The sequence below is a fragment of the Microtus pennsylvanicus genome, chromosome 1 (genome assembly GCF_037038515.1).
Source record: "Microtus pennsylvanicus isolate mMicPen1 chromosome 1, mMicPen1.hap1, whole genome shotgun sequence".
Classification (NCBI taxonomy): Eukaryota; Metazoa; Chordata; class Mammalia; order Rodentia; family Cricetidae; genus Microtus; species Microtus pennsylvanicus.
The window spans coordinates 192731486-192748269 of record NC_134579.1 but is presented as its reverse complement, the minus strand read 5'-3'; the positions used below and the strand labels follow the sequence as shown (position 1 = coordinate 192748269).

General features: G+C 43.3%; 1 protein-coding gene across 1 annotated transcript in view; it reads right to left on the bottom strand.

The window, feature by feature from the left end:
• Positions 1–14134, bottom strand: part of Pex7 (peroxisomal biogenesis factor 7) — a 58671-nt gene extending 44537 nt beyond the window's left edge. The window contains exons 1-3 of the mRNA XM_075948149.1: positions 13920–14134; positions 12293–12350; positions 10757–10907 (exon numbers count right to left, since the gene is read on the bottom strand). Coding sequence (XP_075804264.1) covers positions 10757–10907; positions 12293–12350; positions 13920–14034 — 324 coding nt within the window. The 5' untranslated portion in view covers positions 14035–14134. The remainder of the gene's footprint in view (positions 1–10756; positions 10908–12292; positions 12351–13919) is intronic.
• Positions 14135–16784: the final 2650 nt, after the last annotated feature.

Sequence of the window (16784 nt, the reverse complement as noted above, 5' to 3'; positions counted from 1 at the left end):
TGTAAGATTCATTCATGATGATTTGGACTGCCCAAAGGTCAAAATCATGCAAAACTATGCGTGGCTTTGGAGCGCATACATATGTAAGCAAAGAAAGTGTAAACAGAAAACTGAAGAAAGTGCTGTTTCTGGGGAAAAGGAAAGGCAAAGGGGAGAGTGTAAGATTATACAGAGGTAATCAGGGACCTCAGAGCACAAGTAGTGCTTTATTTCTTACGCTACATGGCAAATATTTAAGTGTTCGATGTTCCATCTCTACATCTTATAGATATTTATATATATATGAAATATTTCCTAACAATGTAAGAAATCAGTAATGCCTTTTCCTAGCCCAGGCCTCCACCTGTCCTTGCCTTCCTGGTTCCCTCTGCTTTGCCTCTCACACTGCTGTTCTCACGTTCCTACCTAATTCTGCATTCCTATTCTCCTCAGACTCGGGAATGTTCTTCCTGCCCCTTCCCACTGGCGGTACTGTACCCACTCTCAGCCCTTACCATGGCCTCTCTTCACAGAGCAAGCAAGAACCTCAGAACACAAGGCCATGGCAGACCTGCTCATTTTCCCAGCTGGGCCAAGCACGGTGTCTCACACTCGGCAGTGCTAAGAGACGCTCTTGGCAAACACAGTGACCCTGAATAAAAGCACATCTTGGTCTCTGTGTGCTTGCCTGTTAATTCTCTGTTCCCTGTTTCCCCCTCCACTACCACTCGAAGAATGGGCATAGCAGACAGTCAAATTAAATATAAATAAAGAAGAGGTGCAGTACCTGACTTGAAGTTTTAAAAGCAGGGTACTTACTATAAAGGCCTAACTTATGAAATTACTCTTAGCACCGAGTAAAATTAATTGGAAAAATAGGAGAGAGAAAAACAAACAAAAAGTCACCAGCAATATTTTGTGTCACTTTACCAAAGCTGTACCTCATCAAAACCTGTTTGAAAGGAAATATTTTATAACTGAAACCAACTCCCAAAGAGCTCGGGTTAATCTACCCTAACATGCTGCCCTTTTGTAAGCTGGCCTACTTAATTAAAAACAGTCAAATAGAAGCCTGCCCAGGATTCTCACCTACCTTTGCATGAACGCAAAGGAGGGACAGTGACTTTTAATTACGGAATGATTAAAAGGGGCTATGTATTTCTTTTGCTATAGGACAAATTTTGAATCGTTTTCAGCGTGGGAATTTGAAAGCGCGTATGAAGCTGCAGAGTACTTCACAGCTGTCCACATTCTGTCCGTCACTCTGCTCATCTTGCTTCACTGTATCCACGGCCGGCTGACTGTTGGCCAGAATAGTTCACTATCAGATCAATTCACTCCTAAGTGCTTCAGCAGATAAGGGCTTTCTTTCAACGTCAGCATAAGGTCATATGTACCCCTGAGAAGATTAACAGCGGCTCCCAGTTCTCTGACTGCCTGAGAATCGCACCTAGAGTAATGTCTCCTGATCCCAGGCTAGGATGGCATGCCCCTTCCCACGTAGCTTTCTCTCCCTGCCTTCCAAGGCCTCTACCCGCTGAAGGAATGAAGTTGTTCACTCTGCACAAGGCTCCACATGCTGGCTGTGGCCATTTCCTCATAGCAGTCCATCACTCTTCCTATTTCCTTGAAACTGGAAGTTAGATCAGGAGGCTTAATCAGATTCAGTTCAATTGTTCTAGCCTTCTATTGAATCAGGAGGCTCTAACTTCTGATTGGCCCACTTTTCCTGATCCTAGACTGCAGAGGATGTTTCAATCTTGTTTAATGGTTTTAGCATCTGCAGATGACTCTTTCCCAGAGTCACTATTTTATTAGTGGCCACGAAGTGCTAATTTGCCTTTATTCCTTCTGCGTATGTTTCATGAGATTCTACTGTAAGGAATTTTCCAATCAACTTCTTGTTTTCTTCACAATGAATTCCTAGAGAGACGACCAGACCTGCCATGATCCCTCATTAGTGGTCAGAAAAATGGAGTTGGCAATCCAATTAATCTTTACCAGTGGTGACTTTCTTCTGATTTTCACAATTTCATGTGCAAAAAATAAACACATGATTGTGTGGATGTGTGTGTACGTATTCTGTGTTTTCATTTGTTCCTTCCGATGCACAGACTGTGATCTTGGCCACTGAGAGTCCCTTCAAATTGTCTCTTCGCAATCTTGGGCATGCCTCCAAAGTCTTCTCATAGCTTTCTTGCTTTCTGACACAAGAAGATGTCTTAGATACACAGTGTCTATTTCCTATCCAATCCTAGAATCGCTGTTTGTGCTAGAAGACTACTTAGAAGCTGCTGTCTAGGCACTACAGATGCTTACCACTGAAGAGGAGGGAACGCTTCTCTACAGGGCGAAGACCCAGGGAAGACACATCCTTAACAAAGGAAAAAATAAACCACAAGTTTATACAGCTAGTTCACCCACAATTTTAAGATGAGCATTCTATATATCTTCTTTATTCCCGAGCTCTTACAGGAAAGTGTTTGGTTTCAACGGCATAACTGCTGCTAAACATCATCTATTATGGACACAGATGAGACCTTCAGAGTAACAACACCGATTCTTCTGAATGAAGTTTAAAATTTCTTTCTATTATCTTTCCATTCATGAGACATACACATCAGAGAGAGCAATCGCAATACTATATTTTTAAAGTCATTTGAAATATTGATTTCTAATACCTGATTACAGAGCCAGCTACCAGGCCCTAGGTCATCTCTTTTTTGTCCTGCTTTAAATTATGATTTCTAATTTTGTAAAACATTTTCTAACTTTGTAACATGTTTCACTGGTCCTAGATCAACATTGTGAGTTATAGTTAGAGAAACCTCACTTCCATTTTTGCGTCAGTGCCCTTCTCTCCACTTGCTCTACATACAACTAATATTGTTAGTTTTAGAACTGCATTTCCGCTGTTTCTTTTGAAATAAATATATACATATATTTATAACAAAAAATATAAATAATTTAAACTACATAGTTGCATCTATTTCACTATATTCCTCTTAGATAAAATTTAAGTATTATAGCTGGGCAGTGGTGGCGCACACCTTTAATCCCAGCACTCGGGAGGCAGAGGCAGGTGGATCTCTGTGAGTTTGAGGCTAGCCTGGTCTACAAGAGCTAGTTCCAGGACGGACACCAAAAGATGCAGAGAAACCCTGTCTCGAAAAATCAAAAAAAAAATTAAGTATTATATATTTTAAAATAATTCTTCCATGAGATACTTTATATAAGCTTATAACAAAACTAAAACTAATTTCCAGTTTCACATATAAAGTTATAAAATAAGACCAAGTAAAGTCAGTCTTGGTGACACATTCCTATAATTACAGCATTTGAGGTGGGAGGGTCCTGAGTTCAAAGCCATCCTTGGCTACATAGCAACTTCAAGACCAGCCAACACTACACAACCACTGTGATAGTTTGAATTTAGCTGGTCCCCATAATCCCATAGGAAGTGGCACTATTAGTAGATATGGCTTTGTTGGAGTGGATAGGTCTTGTTGGAGAAGTGTGTCACTGTGGGGGTTGGTTCTGAGGTTTCCTATGCCCAGTATCGCAGTTGACTTCCTGTGGCCTACAAAATGTAGGACTGTCAGCTACTACTTGAACACCACTTCTGCCTGCACACCGCTATGCTCCCTGTCAAGATGATAATGGACTGAACCTCTTAAACTGTAAATGAGCCACCCCAAATAAATGTCTCCTTTGTAAGAGTTGCCATGATAGAGCAGGGCCTAGTGGGCACACCTTTAATCCCAGCACTAGGGCAGCAGAAATAGGCAGAGTTCTATGAGTTTGAGGCCAACATAGTCTACAGAGTGAGTTTCAGGATAGCCAGAGCTCTTCCTTCTGTTTGTTTGTTGCTTTCGTTGGATAATGAATAAAGAAACTGCCTTGGCCTAGTTGATAGGGCAGAACTTAGGTAGGCGGAGAAGACAGAACTGAATTCTGTGAAAAAGAAGCAGCGTGAGAGAGACACCATGGATCTTCTGCCTGAGACCGATGCTGGTTAGAATCTTGCCGGTAAGCCACAGTCACGTGGCAATACACAGATTAATAGAAATGGGTTAAATTAAGATGTAAGAATTGGCCAATAAGAAATTAGGGCCAGGCAGTGTTGAAATGAATACAGTTTCTGTGTGATCGTTTTGGGTGTAAGCTAGCCAGGCGACCGGGATGACAAGCAGCCCGCTCCTCCTGTTACAGAAACCTTGTCTCAAAAGAGCTGCTGTGGTCACGGTGTCTTTCACAGTCAACAAAGACTCTGTCAAAACAAAAAAGATCTAAAACCTAAATAATTCTCCTACATATGTCTCCTAACGGTTCTAAAACAGGAGATGACATTCTAATTCTTATCTACGGTTCTTGCTCTTGCTCTGGAGTCAGGCCTAGTATTGACACCCATACTGAGTGCATGAGAAAGATGACAAACACAGTAGCAATGATCGTGTATGAAAATCCTTCTCTACCCAAACAAATTTTATTACCACTTCTATCTATTCAAAACCACCATTCTCCCATCTTTAAATTTTTAAAGAAAGTTTTGAGTTTGGATAAATGGAATATGAATAATAAAAACTATGTGTGGTAAAGCTACTGTTCTGGTTTCATCTCTATTGCTATAAAAAAAAAATAATACCCTGACACAAAGTAACACGGGGATACAGAGGGCTTGTTAGGCTTACGATTCCAGCATGTAGCCCATCATTTCAAGACAGTCAAGGCAGGAACTCAAACAGCTGGTCACATCGTAACCAGTGAATGATGCTTGCTCGCTGCTCTCCTCGCTGCCATTATTCAGCACCCCTTGCCTGGAGAACAGCGCTGCCCACCAGGGGCTGGACTCTCTACAACCCTCAACAGGCCAACCTGATCTAGGTAATACCTCATTAAGACTCTCTTCCAGGATGGCTCAGGGTTGTGTTGAGTTCCTAGTGAAAACTAACCTGCACAGCTATTAAAGGTGCTTTACATCAACATTCAGACTATTATACTCTCCAAAACATTAGACAGCACACACATCGAGGTCATCAGAATTGAATGCCTATGAGGTTAAGGCAGTGATTTCCTAACAATGTCACATACTGGAGTCATCTGGGACTCCTTAAACAACCCTGACAACTTGCCCCACCCCCACACTGTGACCTGAGCATGAAAACATTTCAATGCAACCTTGGTAATGCTTAATGTTTGAGAACAACTCAGTTAAATATTTTGCACACTTTTTTTGATATTAAATTTGGAAATTTCAAATGTCAGAATTGTAGTATAGTCCTATCTAACAGCGAGCTTCTGAAGCAGGTTAAGTGGAATTTTATCTGCTTCTTCAGCGGTAGCTGTTAGATAGGACCATACTGTACTTGGGCTCCACTGGGAAATGACCCGTACCTACTTGCCCAACTTCCTCTCCCACCAATGCACCACACACTGTTTTGCTCCAGTCAAACCAAATGATTAGGTTCGCTTGCATACAAGTCTCATGCATGCCTGATGCATACAGCATGTGCTACCAGCACAGGCATGTCCGGCACTGAGCACAAGTACAGAGTTTAGAAGACTACACCATGTTCCTCTACCAGTGAGGGCAGGCATTAGCTCCTACTGGCAGTAGAATCCAAACAAAGAAAACTAATTAGCACCTATCTAACTAGAAGCTAGTTTTTTCTAAAGTTCCTGAGTTTTAGACTGCCATTCTAAAGTCTACTAAAATCTACTCTGAAATAAAGGGCCAACTGTGACCAAATATACAAAAGAAATACATATCATGTTAATTTTTCCCTATACAATCCTTTAAGAGAGAAGCTGAGTACAGCTCAGCAGGTGAGCGCTTGCCTAACATGCACAGGGAACTAGGTTTAGCACCAGCATCATCAAAAATGTAAACAAAAATATAAACAAATGAAAAGGGGGAAAAATCCCTTTTGTGGAAAAATCTTTTGTTCAGTTTTAAGCATAAAAATATGCCTAAAGGGACCACACTAGTGTCAAATATATAGCTGATTGGTGTTCTATATTAATATTTTGTTGGTATCCATCATTATAGATAGCTTAGCTTCTGTCATTATCAAAGGGTAGATTTCATTAATTCACATTTAAGGACTTAATTTACACGGCACATTATTACTATAAAATACACAAATGCAACTTGTCTGTGACCGAGCACTAACAGTGGCACACTCAGCTAGAAGATCAGCTTTTATAAGCACTTGAAAACTACACTTTTAGCAGGGTCACAGTGGGGCACACCTTTAATCCCAGCACTCAGGAGGCAGAGGCAGGTGGATCTCTGTGTGTTTGAAGTCAGCCTGGTCTACAAAATGAGTTCCAGGAAGCTAGGGCTGTTACACAGAAAAACCCTGTCTTAAAGAAAGAAGAAAGAAAGAAAGAAAGAAAGAAAGAAAGAAAGAAAGAAAGAAAGAAAGAAAGAAAGAAAGAAAGAAAAGAAAAAATTCAGTATTTTCCTAATCTCACTATGAAAGCACATACTACCACTAGCTCATATCTAACCAGTGCTAGCTAGAGTTGAAGCATCCATAGGACCCTGACCTAAACCACCACTATGGTTTAGAGATGAAGGGAACAGGGCTTAGAAAAAATAAATAATTTATCCAGGGTTACTCAAGGGTACCTACAGCCATGCAGGGTATCCTCATACAACTTAGCTGTACAGGAGACAACCCATTGCTTGTTTTACTTTGTAATGTAGGTTTCCTGAACACTGGTGAAAAAAACAGGAACTGTCGACGCTCACTCGGTTACAAATTTACTCAACAAACAGACGTTAGTTTCTGACCTGAACCTATTTTGTTTCCTTTGTACTCGGAATAGGAAAAGGACTTGGATCTCTATGTCCCTCACTACTCCCAAGCTCATGTGATGAGATCATACCCACCAACCCGATGTGATGGCCTGGGTCCTTTTTAGGCAGTACCTAGATGAGGGACCTAGAGAGATGGCTCAGAGAGTAACAGTGCTTGCTATACAAGCATGAGATCCGGGGTTCTAATCCCCAGGACACCATAAAAGGCGAGGCGTGGCTGTACACCTGTAACCCTAGCACTATGGGGACGGGGGACAGAGATCACTGGGGCCCCTGGCTGCTAGGCTAGCTCTGAGTTCAGTAAGACACTCCATCTCAAAGAAATAAAAAGGAGAGTGACAGAAAATGAACCAGTTTCCCCCTCGCCTCTGTACACACACTCAAACACACAACATACATGCCGCCCCCATACACGCCCCCCACACACTCACACACACTCAAACACACAAATTACATGTCGCCTACACATACACACAGAACATATATGCCGTCCCCACACACACTCAGACCACAAACTACATGTCGCCTACACACACACAAACACACAACACATATGCCACCCCCAAATGTGCACATATATAACACACATGCCCCCACATATTTGAACATAAACATGCAAATATGTAAGAGACATGCCTCCCACAAAATACATATCTAGATAAAATTTATTATTTAAAAATTGTATGAGAGGAAAACAATCTAGAATAGTACACACATAGCACAAAACAAAGTACATCTTCAACTCAAAACAAAACAAAAACCCGGTTTCATAAATACAGAATAAACTAAAGAGATTCAACACCAGTTCAAATACCAAAGATCTGGAGCTTTTCCTGTGAACCCAGAGTAACCCAGCACTGAGACACAACATGGCTATCCTCAGAAGATATCACTAGAACTGAGGGCTCAGGACTATGGAAGACCAATAGTGACATTTCAGAACATATTCAATGCACGGCAGCAGAAAGGGGAGTGTCAAAAGAGAGTTCTAGGAGGGCAGAGGTCATGTCAGCTGAGGACAAGATGAAGAAATGCCGAGTGTTCTAAAGGGGAAATCCAAAGGGACATGATGACTATTTCCACAGCTTCTCTCTAGGTTAGGAGGGTTTGGGCTTAGGTTCACCTCTTCAGAGAACGCTGTGTGAAACAAGAGTTAGCTGCTATAGAAAGCAGATTTGAGCAGGGCGGTGGTGGCGCAGGCCTTCAATCCCAGCACTCGGGAGGCAGAGGTAGGAGGATCTCTGTGAGTTCAAGGACAGTCTAGTCTATGAGAGCTAGTTCCAGGACAGGTTCCAAAGCTACAGAGAAACCCCATCTTGAAAAAAACAAACAAAAAACCATTTTGGAGCACAAGAGGAGCCATTTTTCTGATCATTACTAGGACAATCTGAAAGACAAATGCATTAGCTCCTAAAATAGAAAGATTCATAAAGAATGGGGACATTCTACACAGAATTTCTTTGAGAATATACAGAGATCACTGGTTATATGAGAATAGTCTATACATTCTTTATAAATTTAACACATGTTAAAAAAACAAATGACTATATATCGGCATGAATCCAATGGCCCGTGACTATTACAGACGAATAAATGCACACAGCGTGGATCCAGCGGCCCGTGACTATTACAGACGGATAAATACACACAGCGTGAATCCAGCGGCCTGTGTCTATTACAGACGAATAAAAACACACGGCCGTGAATCCCATGGCCCGTGACTATTACAGACGAATAAATACACACAGCGTGAATCCAGTGGCCCGTGACTATTACAGACCAATAAATACACACGGCCGTGAATCCCGTGGCCCGTGACTATTACACTGGAAGAGATGGAAAATGATTGAAGATAGAGGAAAACACTAGAGCAGTGCTGTTTCCCATAACCACACAAGACCTCAGGAGCTGCTCCTATCAGCCTAGTATTTACATAAATAATCAATAAAAAGCAACAAAATTATAAAAGCATCCTGAAAGAATAGTTTCAAAGAAAGAAAGTAAAAATATTAAGTTATTTGTAATAGAAATCATATAAGAACAAGCAAAATAAGCAAGGCGTGGTAGTTCTCACCTGTGATCCCAGCCCTTGGGACACAGAAGCAGGGAGACCCCAGCTCAGGGTCCTTTCTAGTTACCCAGTGAGCCCCTATCGCAAAGACATAACAAAACTGTCGGCAAAAATGATGGAACTTCAAAGCGTCTGGACTTTGGACTTGCTGCTCTGAAGGGATTCTTTTTTTCTTGTTGTTATTTTTTGTTTGTCTGTTTATTTGTTTTTAGAGATAGGGTTTCTCTGTAGCTTTTGGAGCCTGTCCTATAGACTAGGCTGGCTTTGAACTCACAGAGATCTGCCTGCCTGAAGGGATTCTTTCATTGAACACCCTGAAACCCGAGTTCCTCCTTTACCAAAGTTGCCAGTACTCAATGATTGTTATAAAAACACAATAATTTGCCACCACACCATTCAAGGAGACATCCCAATACAAGAAAGTAATAGAAAGTGTTCATGATTTTTAGAACCAATTGTAGAAATACTGAGTTTTTAAAAAATAGCTGTAAGTACAGTGTTCTCTAGGATGCTCACAGAACTGAATTTTTATACAAAGCACTAATGTTCTTCCATCCAGTTAGTAAACAGTTGTTGAAGGCCTACGATGAGACAGCGGAAGCGTAGGTAAAAACTTGAAAGCACATTTGCAAATCTTTGAAGACTCCATTGCTACTTCGGGGTTAAAACATTTAAGGTAAAATATAAAATGCCAAGAAAGAATGTCCTGTCTGACAGGGCCCACAGGTGTGGGTGTATCCTACCTCAGTAAAGGCCAGAGAGTTGGAACTGACTTCTGCTCTCAAGGTTATTGTCAACAGGTGTGGCTAATATCCAGCCCTGGTGTTTCAGGTATTAAGAAGTAGATCTGTTTCTACCTCAAACCAAAGTCTAAGGGTCCAACCAGGTTCCTACTCCCTTAGGGAGATAACTATGGGTTCCACCCAGGGAGTGGTTTGCCTACAGAGTGTTTGGTCTAGGGTGTGAGTGTTACTTGTCTTGTTCTGGCAACAGAATGTTTAACTAAGAACGCAGCCTGTAATCCTTCAACTGACCTCTTCATTCCTTGTATCACGTCAATGCAATTTTGTTTTTGTTTTTTTGATCTTATTCCTACCTCTTGGGGTCAGGGTATTTGAGCAAATGGAAATTAAACACAGGCGACTTTCAGTACCCACTGTGTGGCCCTCCAGTGCTATCCTATGTTTCTGCTACATCTATGTTCCTAGGAGTTCTAATCCTCACGCTCCTACCCTGGAACATATGAATTCACAGCTAGGAGCCCGGTAAAATCACCACCCAAAAAGATGGCTTAAGACACTCATCGCATTCCCTAAAACGTATGCACGCATTTCGGTTCTTCTAGAGTTGAAACTACTTCCTATGCCCCATATGACTACACACACACACACACATACACACACACACACAAACCTGTGCACACACACAAATTAAAAACAGTGAATCTTAAATTTCCTTTAGTAAACTCAGCCTCCTAGTTGGTATTCGATGCTGCTACTTGGATATATTCTGAGTCTCTCTGAAGCCCAAGGACAGTGGTGACAGAGCCTGTGAACAGCCCGCCCACTCTCTCTTAAGGCTCTGCATGGCAGACTTCCCAGGGCATAAGGAACGTCAGGGCACTGGGTGGAGGGAACGATGCCACAGCACACTGCTGGAGGTGCTGGCATGGCCTAGCAAGGAGCCTGACCTTTTCTTTCCTTGTGTTAGGCCAAGAACTACTTACGTTTGAATAATAAAACACTAAGTGACACTATTATGAACAAGAAACATTAAAGCTCAACCTTGTCCCCTGAAACCATTTCCCGTGTTCATTCGCAAAGAGATTTACCCAAGTCTAAGACAGAAAAGCGACCATCCCAGAAAGATGCCCATCCTACCTCCTGAGTGTGTTCTCTGTAGACCTGCAGGGGCCCTGTGGCTTTGGCGGTATCCCAGAGCTGCAGTGAGCCATCCCCACTACAGGTGACAAGGACGTGCTCGTTGTTTTCACTCCAGGTGACATCAAACAACCCATCATTCCAGTCAAAGCTGCAGCAGAGTTAAAAAGATATACCCATGAACTGCTGGTCAGAGAGTGATTGACGATCTTTAAGTTTACAGTTAGTTTTCCTCCTCGGTTTTTCACATGTTGTAACACACATGATCTCATATGATCTTAAAAAGTGTGAGTCAAGCAGGTGCTTCACAGAAACGGGTTCAGAAAGGCAGGAAGAACGGGTCAGGGAGTGCAGGCAGATAACTAGAAAGCTAAACTAAAGGTTTGCAGCCTTTAGTTTAATATGACGCCAACTACCTACGACAAGCTGTCACACCTGCGGCCTGCGGTAGCCCGTGATTCACGGCACGCACCAGCAAGCACTCCAAAATCCTGAGGCCAACCATTTTAAATCCTCCCATAAATCTTTCCTCTGAGCTGTACGAGCCTTATTGCATAGATCTTTCATCTGAGCTATGAACAGGTAGTCACCTTCTAACGAAATCTCTTTCCTCTGCCTTTGACTAACCCTGATGGAGTATTAAGAGTCCATCAATCAACATGGAAGACGGGTACAGAGAGAAGAGAAACACTGGGGAACCCATAAGATGGGCATTAGCTCTTGCTTACACAAAGCTAAATTACGGTAGGACAGGGAAGATGGGCAGCGTCACAGGGTACCCTAGTTGACTCACTGTTTGAAATATGCAATTTCTAAATGAACACTAATAAGAAACCTAAGTAGAAAAAATTTCTATATTATGCCAATGCAAAAGTTTCCCTTACATTATAAATTAAAACCTATTAGTACCAAATATTCAAAAGGGAATTGTATTAAGATTTTGACAGCAGTTGAGAGTCTATGTAAGCTTAATACATAGAGTCTCCGTAGTGGTTTGAAGGCGAATGGCCCCCAAAAGCTCTCATATGTTTGAATGCTCAGCCCCGAGTTGACAGACGTGTTTAGAAAGGTTTAGGAGGTGTGGTATTTGTTGGAAGAAGTGTGTCATTGGGGGTGGGCTCTGAGATTCAAAAGACCTTCCCCGTTCCCAGCATGCAACTCTCTGCCTCCTACCTGAGGATCAAGATGTGAGCTCTCAGCTGTTCCTGGAGCCATGCCCTTGCTCTGCCATCATGGGACTCTAACCCTCTGAGACCACAAACCCAGATTAAACACTTTATTTTATAAGTTGTCTTGATCATAGTGGGGTTTTTGTTGTTTTGTTTTGTTTTGGGGTTTTCTTTGGTTTTCCGAGACAGGGTTTCTCTATAGCTTTGGAGCTTGTCCTGGAACTAGCTGTTGTAGACCAGGCTGGTCTCGAACTCACAGAGATCCACCAGCCTCTGCCTCCAGAGTACTAGGATTAAAGACGTGCGCCACCACCGCCCGGGTGATCATGGTGTCTTATTGCAGCAATAGGAAAGACAGCCACTGTACCTTCTAAAAATCTGTAGTCCAGATTCAGTTTGATCCAATACTAAAAGGGTTCCACAGCCTAAAGAGGAAAAAGAAAGAAAATAAGGCCATGCTGTTGAACTTTCCAGGGGACACCGAGATGAAGTAATAAGCAGTATGAACCTGCTTTAACTACCACAAATGTCCCTTAAAATAACTGTGAACACGTAAAGGATTAGAAGCTACACGGTGTGCTTCAATCATTAAATATTCAGCCTACCATCTGGCCTGACTGGAGCCCAGACACCAGCATAGGGGAAAGATGCCCGAGTGCCAACTGAAACCTAGCCAGCGGCTAGGCACACAAGCCTTTCAGGTCAGTGCTAACAGCTCTACTAACAGAAGAGAAAACTCACACTTATAGACCCCCCAAGACTCTGCCTTACTGGCCCACGTGAAACAATCTAACATGGCATTTTAAAACAAAGTATTGTGGAAATACCATACATTCTTTGGTCAAATGTTTTAACGTCAGTTATCTACCAGCAATTACTTTTACTAAGAGACTAGTCTCTTTCTCGCCCCTGGCCACCCCTCCCTCTCTACCAACATCTCAGCAAGTGGATCTGCACTTGAAATACACAAGAAAAGATGGCTGATTACTAAGCTTACACGCACACGCAGATGCTCCTAGAGCTTTAACAGAATTATGTTTTGAGTTCTTGTGATCAATACGATATTTTCATTTGCAAGGTGTTAAAGCTCTTCCACTTAAACACAGCTGATTACAAAATACCAATTCTAGGTCTGGAGAGACAGCTCGTCCCCTAGGAGCACCAGCTGCCTGCAGAGCACCCAGTCTCTGGTCCCAGCATCCACTTCCTGATTACCAACCACCAGAAACTCCAGTTCCAGGGGATCCAATGCCCTCTTTGAATCTCTTCTTCTGACCTCAGCAGGCTCCAGGCACGGCAGTGGTTCACAGACATTTATACAAACAAAACACTCAGATACACACATACACACCCTTCTAAAAATCAATTCCCAAAATACCAACTCCCTATTAGTATCCTTTCTAAAAGACTTAAAGTCCTCATCCTAACTGGGGGCCAAGGACGGTAAACCTGGCCATGCAAGCACTAAGAGCTAATGACCAAAACTATAAGAAAATACATTATTTATCACTGATTTTTAGAAATCTTTTTTTTTCAACACTAGACAAAACAAATACTACGGATTGCTAGCATTATGCAATGGCTTGACACACCGTGTGTAAACAACAGATGGGGTACGACTTAAAAGACGCCTCAGTATATGGCTTAGGTGTCTAGACAGCTCTGCAAATTTATCCATTTTCCATGAGACCATAAAAGTACTTTCTAGTCTGTTTGAAAGATAGCGTCAGTCTCCCTAGTTGAGGGTGGCTTTGAACTCGTGACTCTGTTGCCTCCCCCTTCCAAGCGCTAACAAATGCATCCTTCTTAAGGAAGGAAAGACAAGCTGTAGATTTCCCCAGAGCTCAAAAAGCCAACTGTGGCAGGGAAAGGGGGGCCTAGGAGGGCAGCCCGGCCCTCTGTCTCCCCCTGGCGGCGGCGGGCGGCACCGCGCGCGCTCAGAAGCGCGTTCCCGCGCCCGCCCCCGAGGCGGCGGCGGCGCGTCCCGGGCTCACCCGCGATGCCGTAGTTCTGCGCGGCGGCGCAGGCCAGGCGGCCCGGCAGGTACGGGGAGAACTCGGCGGCGTAGCCGTGACGGCCCGGCACCCGCAGCGTCCGCACCGCACTCATCCTGCCCGCCCGCAGCCACTCGGCCTCCCCGCCCAGGCTGCGGAAACTGTCGCGAGGAAGAAGCACACCGCGGAGACTCAGAGAACTTAGGGAGTCCAGGAGCCGGGCGGAAGTGAGGACGCCGACGCCCGGAATCCTAGATTTTGATTGGGCCACGTAAAAAGAAAGCTGACGCCATGGAGACCATTTTTCTTTTGGGCAATCATCCACTATTTGCTCTGGCTGAAATCAGCTGGCCTTCTAGACTTTGTTCTAGAACTAAGGGAGAAGGTTCGAGTTAGGGAACACTTCCGACAGCTGTTCATGTTGCATGGCAGCCTCTATGGCGGGTCAACTTGTGTTTTTATTAAATTCTTGAACTTTCAAGACATTGCTATTCTGTTATTTTTCTGATGCTTACAAAATAAAAACCACAGCAAACTCTGAAAGCAGCTAATGAGTCCAAAGATAACAAATAGTGCCGTGTTGCCCAAGGTAATTTGAAGTCAGACAACAATGGAGCTAAGGGAAAGAACTGTTATCATATGCAATTAACTGTCTATAGATGTTATATAGTTGCACTGTGCTCATATCTCTGGGTAATTAAGGAAAACTTGGACTCATTAGTTCGTTCATTCAAACATTTGCCAAGCATGTGCAGAGTGGAAGATGAATATGTAATTTGCCAAACCAAACACCGACAAGTGAAAGAGATTATTGTTACCATTAAACCACTCAACCTGCACAGACCAAGTCATACACCAAGCACAAGGCTGGGCTTTTCACGAAACTCAAAAAGCGCTGCTGGGGTCCGTGCTTGAACTCAGGAGATCACAAGATAGGAAAACTGCTAACTGTACTGAAAATGCTGTTGATGTTAAGATAAATATGTACAAGTGTTTTGGGGGGGGCAGGAAAAGTTTTAAGAAGGAGGTCATCTGGGGTGAATGCCTGCGGTGAAGTGGGTTTTCCTTTAAGGAAAAAGCTGGAAACCATTGGGATCAGGAGAAAGGTGAAAACTCAGGAGATCTAAATCCATAAGAGATGGAAGCTCACTGGGCAGTGGTGGTGCATGCCTTTAATCCCAGCACTCGGGAGGTAGAGGCAGGTGGATCTGTGTTCAAGGACAGCCTGATCTACAAGAGCTAGTTCCAGGACAGGCTCCAAAGCTACAGAGAAACCCTGCCTCAAAAAACCAGAGAGAGACAGATAGACAGACAGACAGACAGACAGACAGACAGACAGACAGAGAGGTAGTGAAGGGTACTTTATGTAGACAAGACAGTTAGCTGCTGGTTCTATGCTCAAATGTGACGTCTTGTACACTGTGCCCAAGGAACGAGACTTCGGCTGCACTTTAACTAGAAGAGAACTATTCAGGTTTTCAAGTGTGGGTCATTAAGTGAGTTTTCATTCACTAGCAGCGCTAACTGGAGACTAGAGATTGGTGATGGGTGTGCCATTTAGATACTTCAGCAATAATTCAAGCAAATAGATGGTAAGCCAAGATGGGGTGGTGGTGTTTTGTTGAGAACTATGGTAGAGGGTGAGCTTAAGGGTCAAATAAAGAGAAAAAGTTTAAATCTTTCCCAACTTTCTTACTTAGTGTCTACATCAACACAGGAACTGTTGATTGAAATATGGACAATGGGAGCATGTGGTGATAATTTGTTTGTGTTTTAACAAATAAAGCTTGCCTGAAGATCAGAGTACAGAGCTAAACCACTAGAGGCCAGACAGTGGTGGCACACACCCTTAATCCCAGGACTCGGGAGACAGCGGCAGATGGGTCTCTGAGTTCAAGGCCACCCTGAACTACATTAGCTCGGTCCAGTCTCAAAGTGAAACAGGGTCAAGCAATGGTGGCCCACACCTTTAATCTCAGTGCCAGGGAAGTGGAGGTGGGCGGAGAGAGGATTATAATGCGGAAGAAGACAGCACCTCAGATGCAGTCTTCATTCTACTGAAGACAGCAGTCAGAGGGTGCAGTCTGAGAATTAGTAGAGACAGGATCGCCCCTTCAGTCTGAGGATTCAGGAGAGGTAAACCGTCTCTTCGGTGGTTGGCCACACTGCTTCTCTGATCCTTTAGCTTTCATGCCCTAATATCTGACTCTGGGTTTTGTTTATTAAGACCAATTAGAATTCATGTAAAGGAGCAAGTTTGGGACAACAACGAACTCCAGTTTAGCATGTTGAATGCAGATTGTGTGTAGTGCTTGACACAGCAGAACGGAGCCCTGACAATGCGTGCAGATAATATCTAAGCCATGGGAATGATTGTTGAGAATGGCATAAAAAGAGAAGAAGGCTAAAGACAGAAGGTGGGGACACAGTGCCACACGAAAAACCTGGCAGTGGAAAAGCTATAGAAGGTTAAAGAGAGCCACAAGATGGATACTGTCAGCTCATTTATTGCTTGGTTTAAGAATACTGCACAAGCCAGACATGGTAGTGCATGCTTTTAAACCAAGCCCTTGGGAGACAGAGGGGGTGGAGCTCTGAGTTTGAGGGCAGCCTGGTCTACAGAGTGAGTTCCAGGACAGCAAAGGCTGTAGAGAGAAGCCACATCTCGAAACTATCCCCTACACACACACACACACACACACACACCCCTCAAGCTGGGAGGATTTGCATGCTATCTTCTTATGTAGATTTAAATGTTTAAGGAGTGGATTAGACAATGACACACCAGGGTTCTTAATGCCATGTAAACAGCTAGTGAGTTCCTGGTATTCATAGCAGCTCTGAGTGCAGAGTAGACCAAAAACA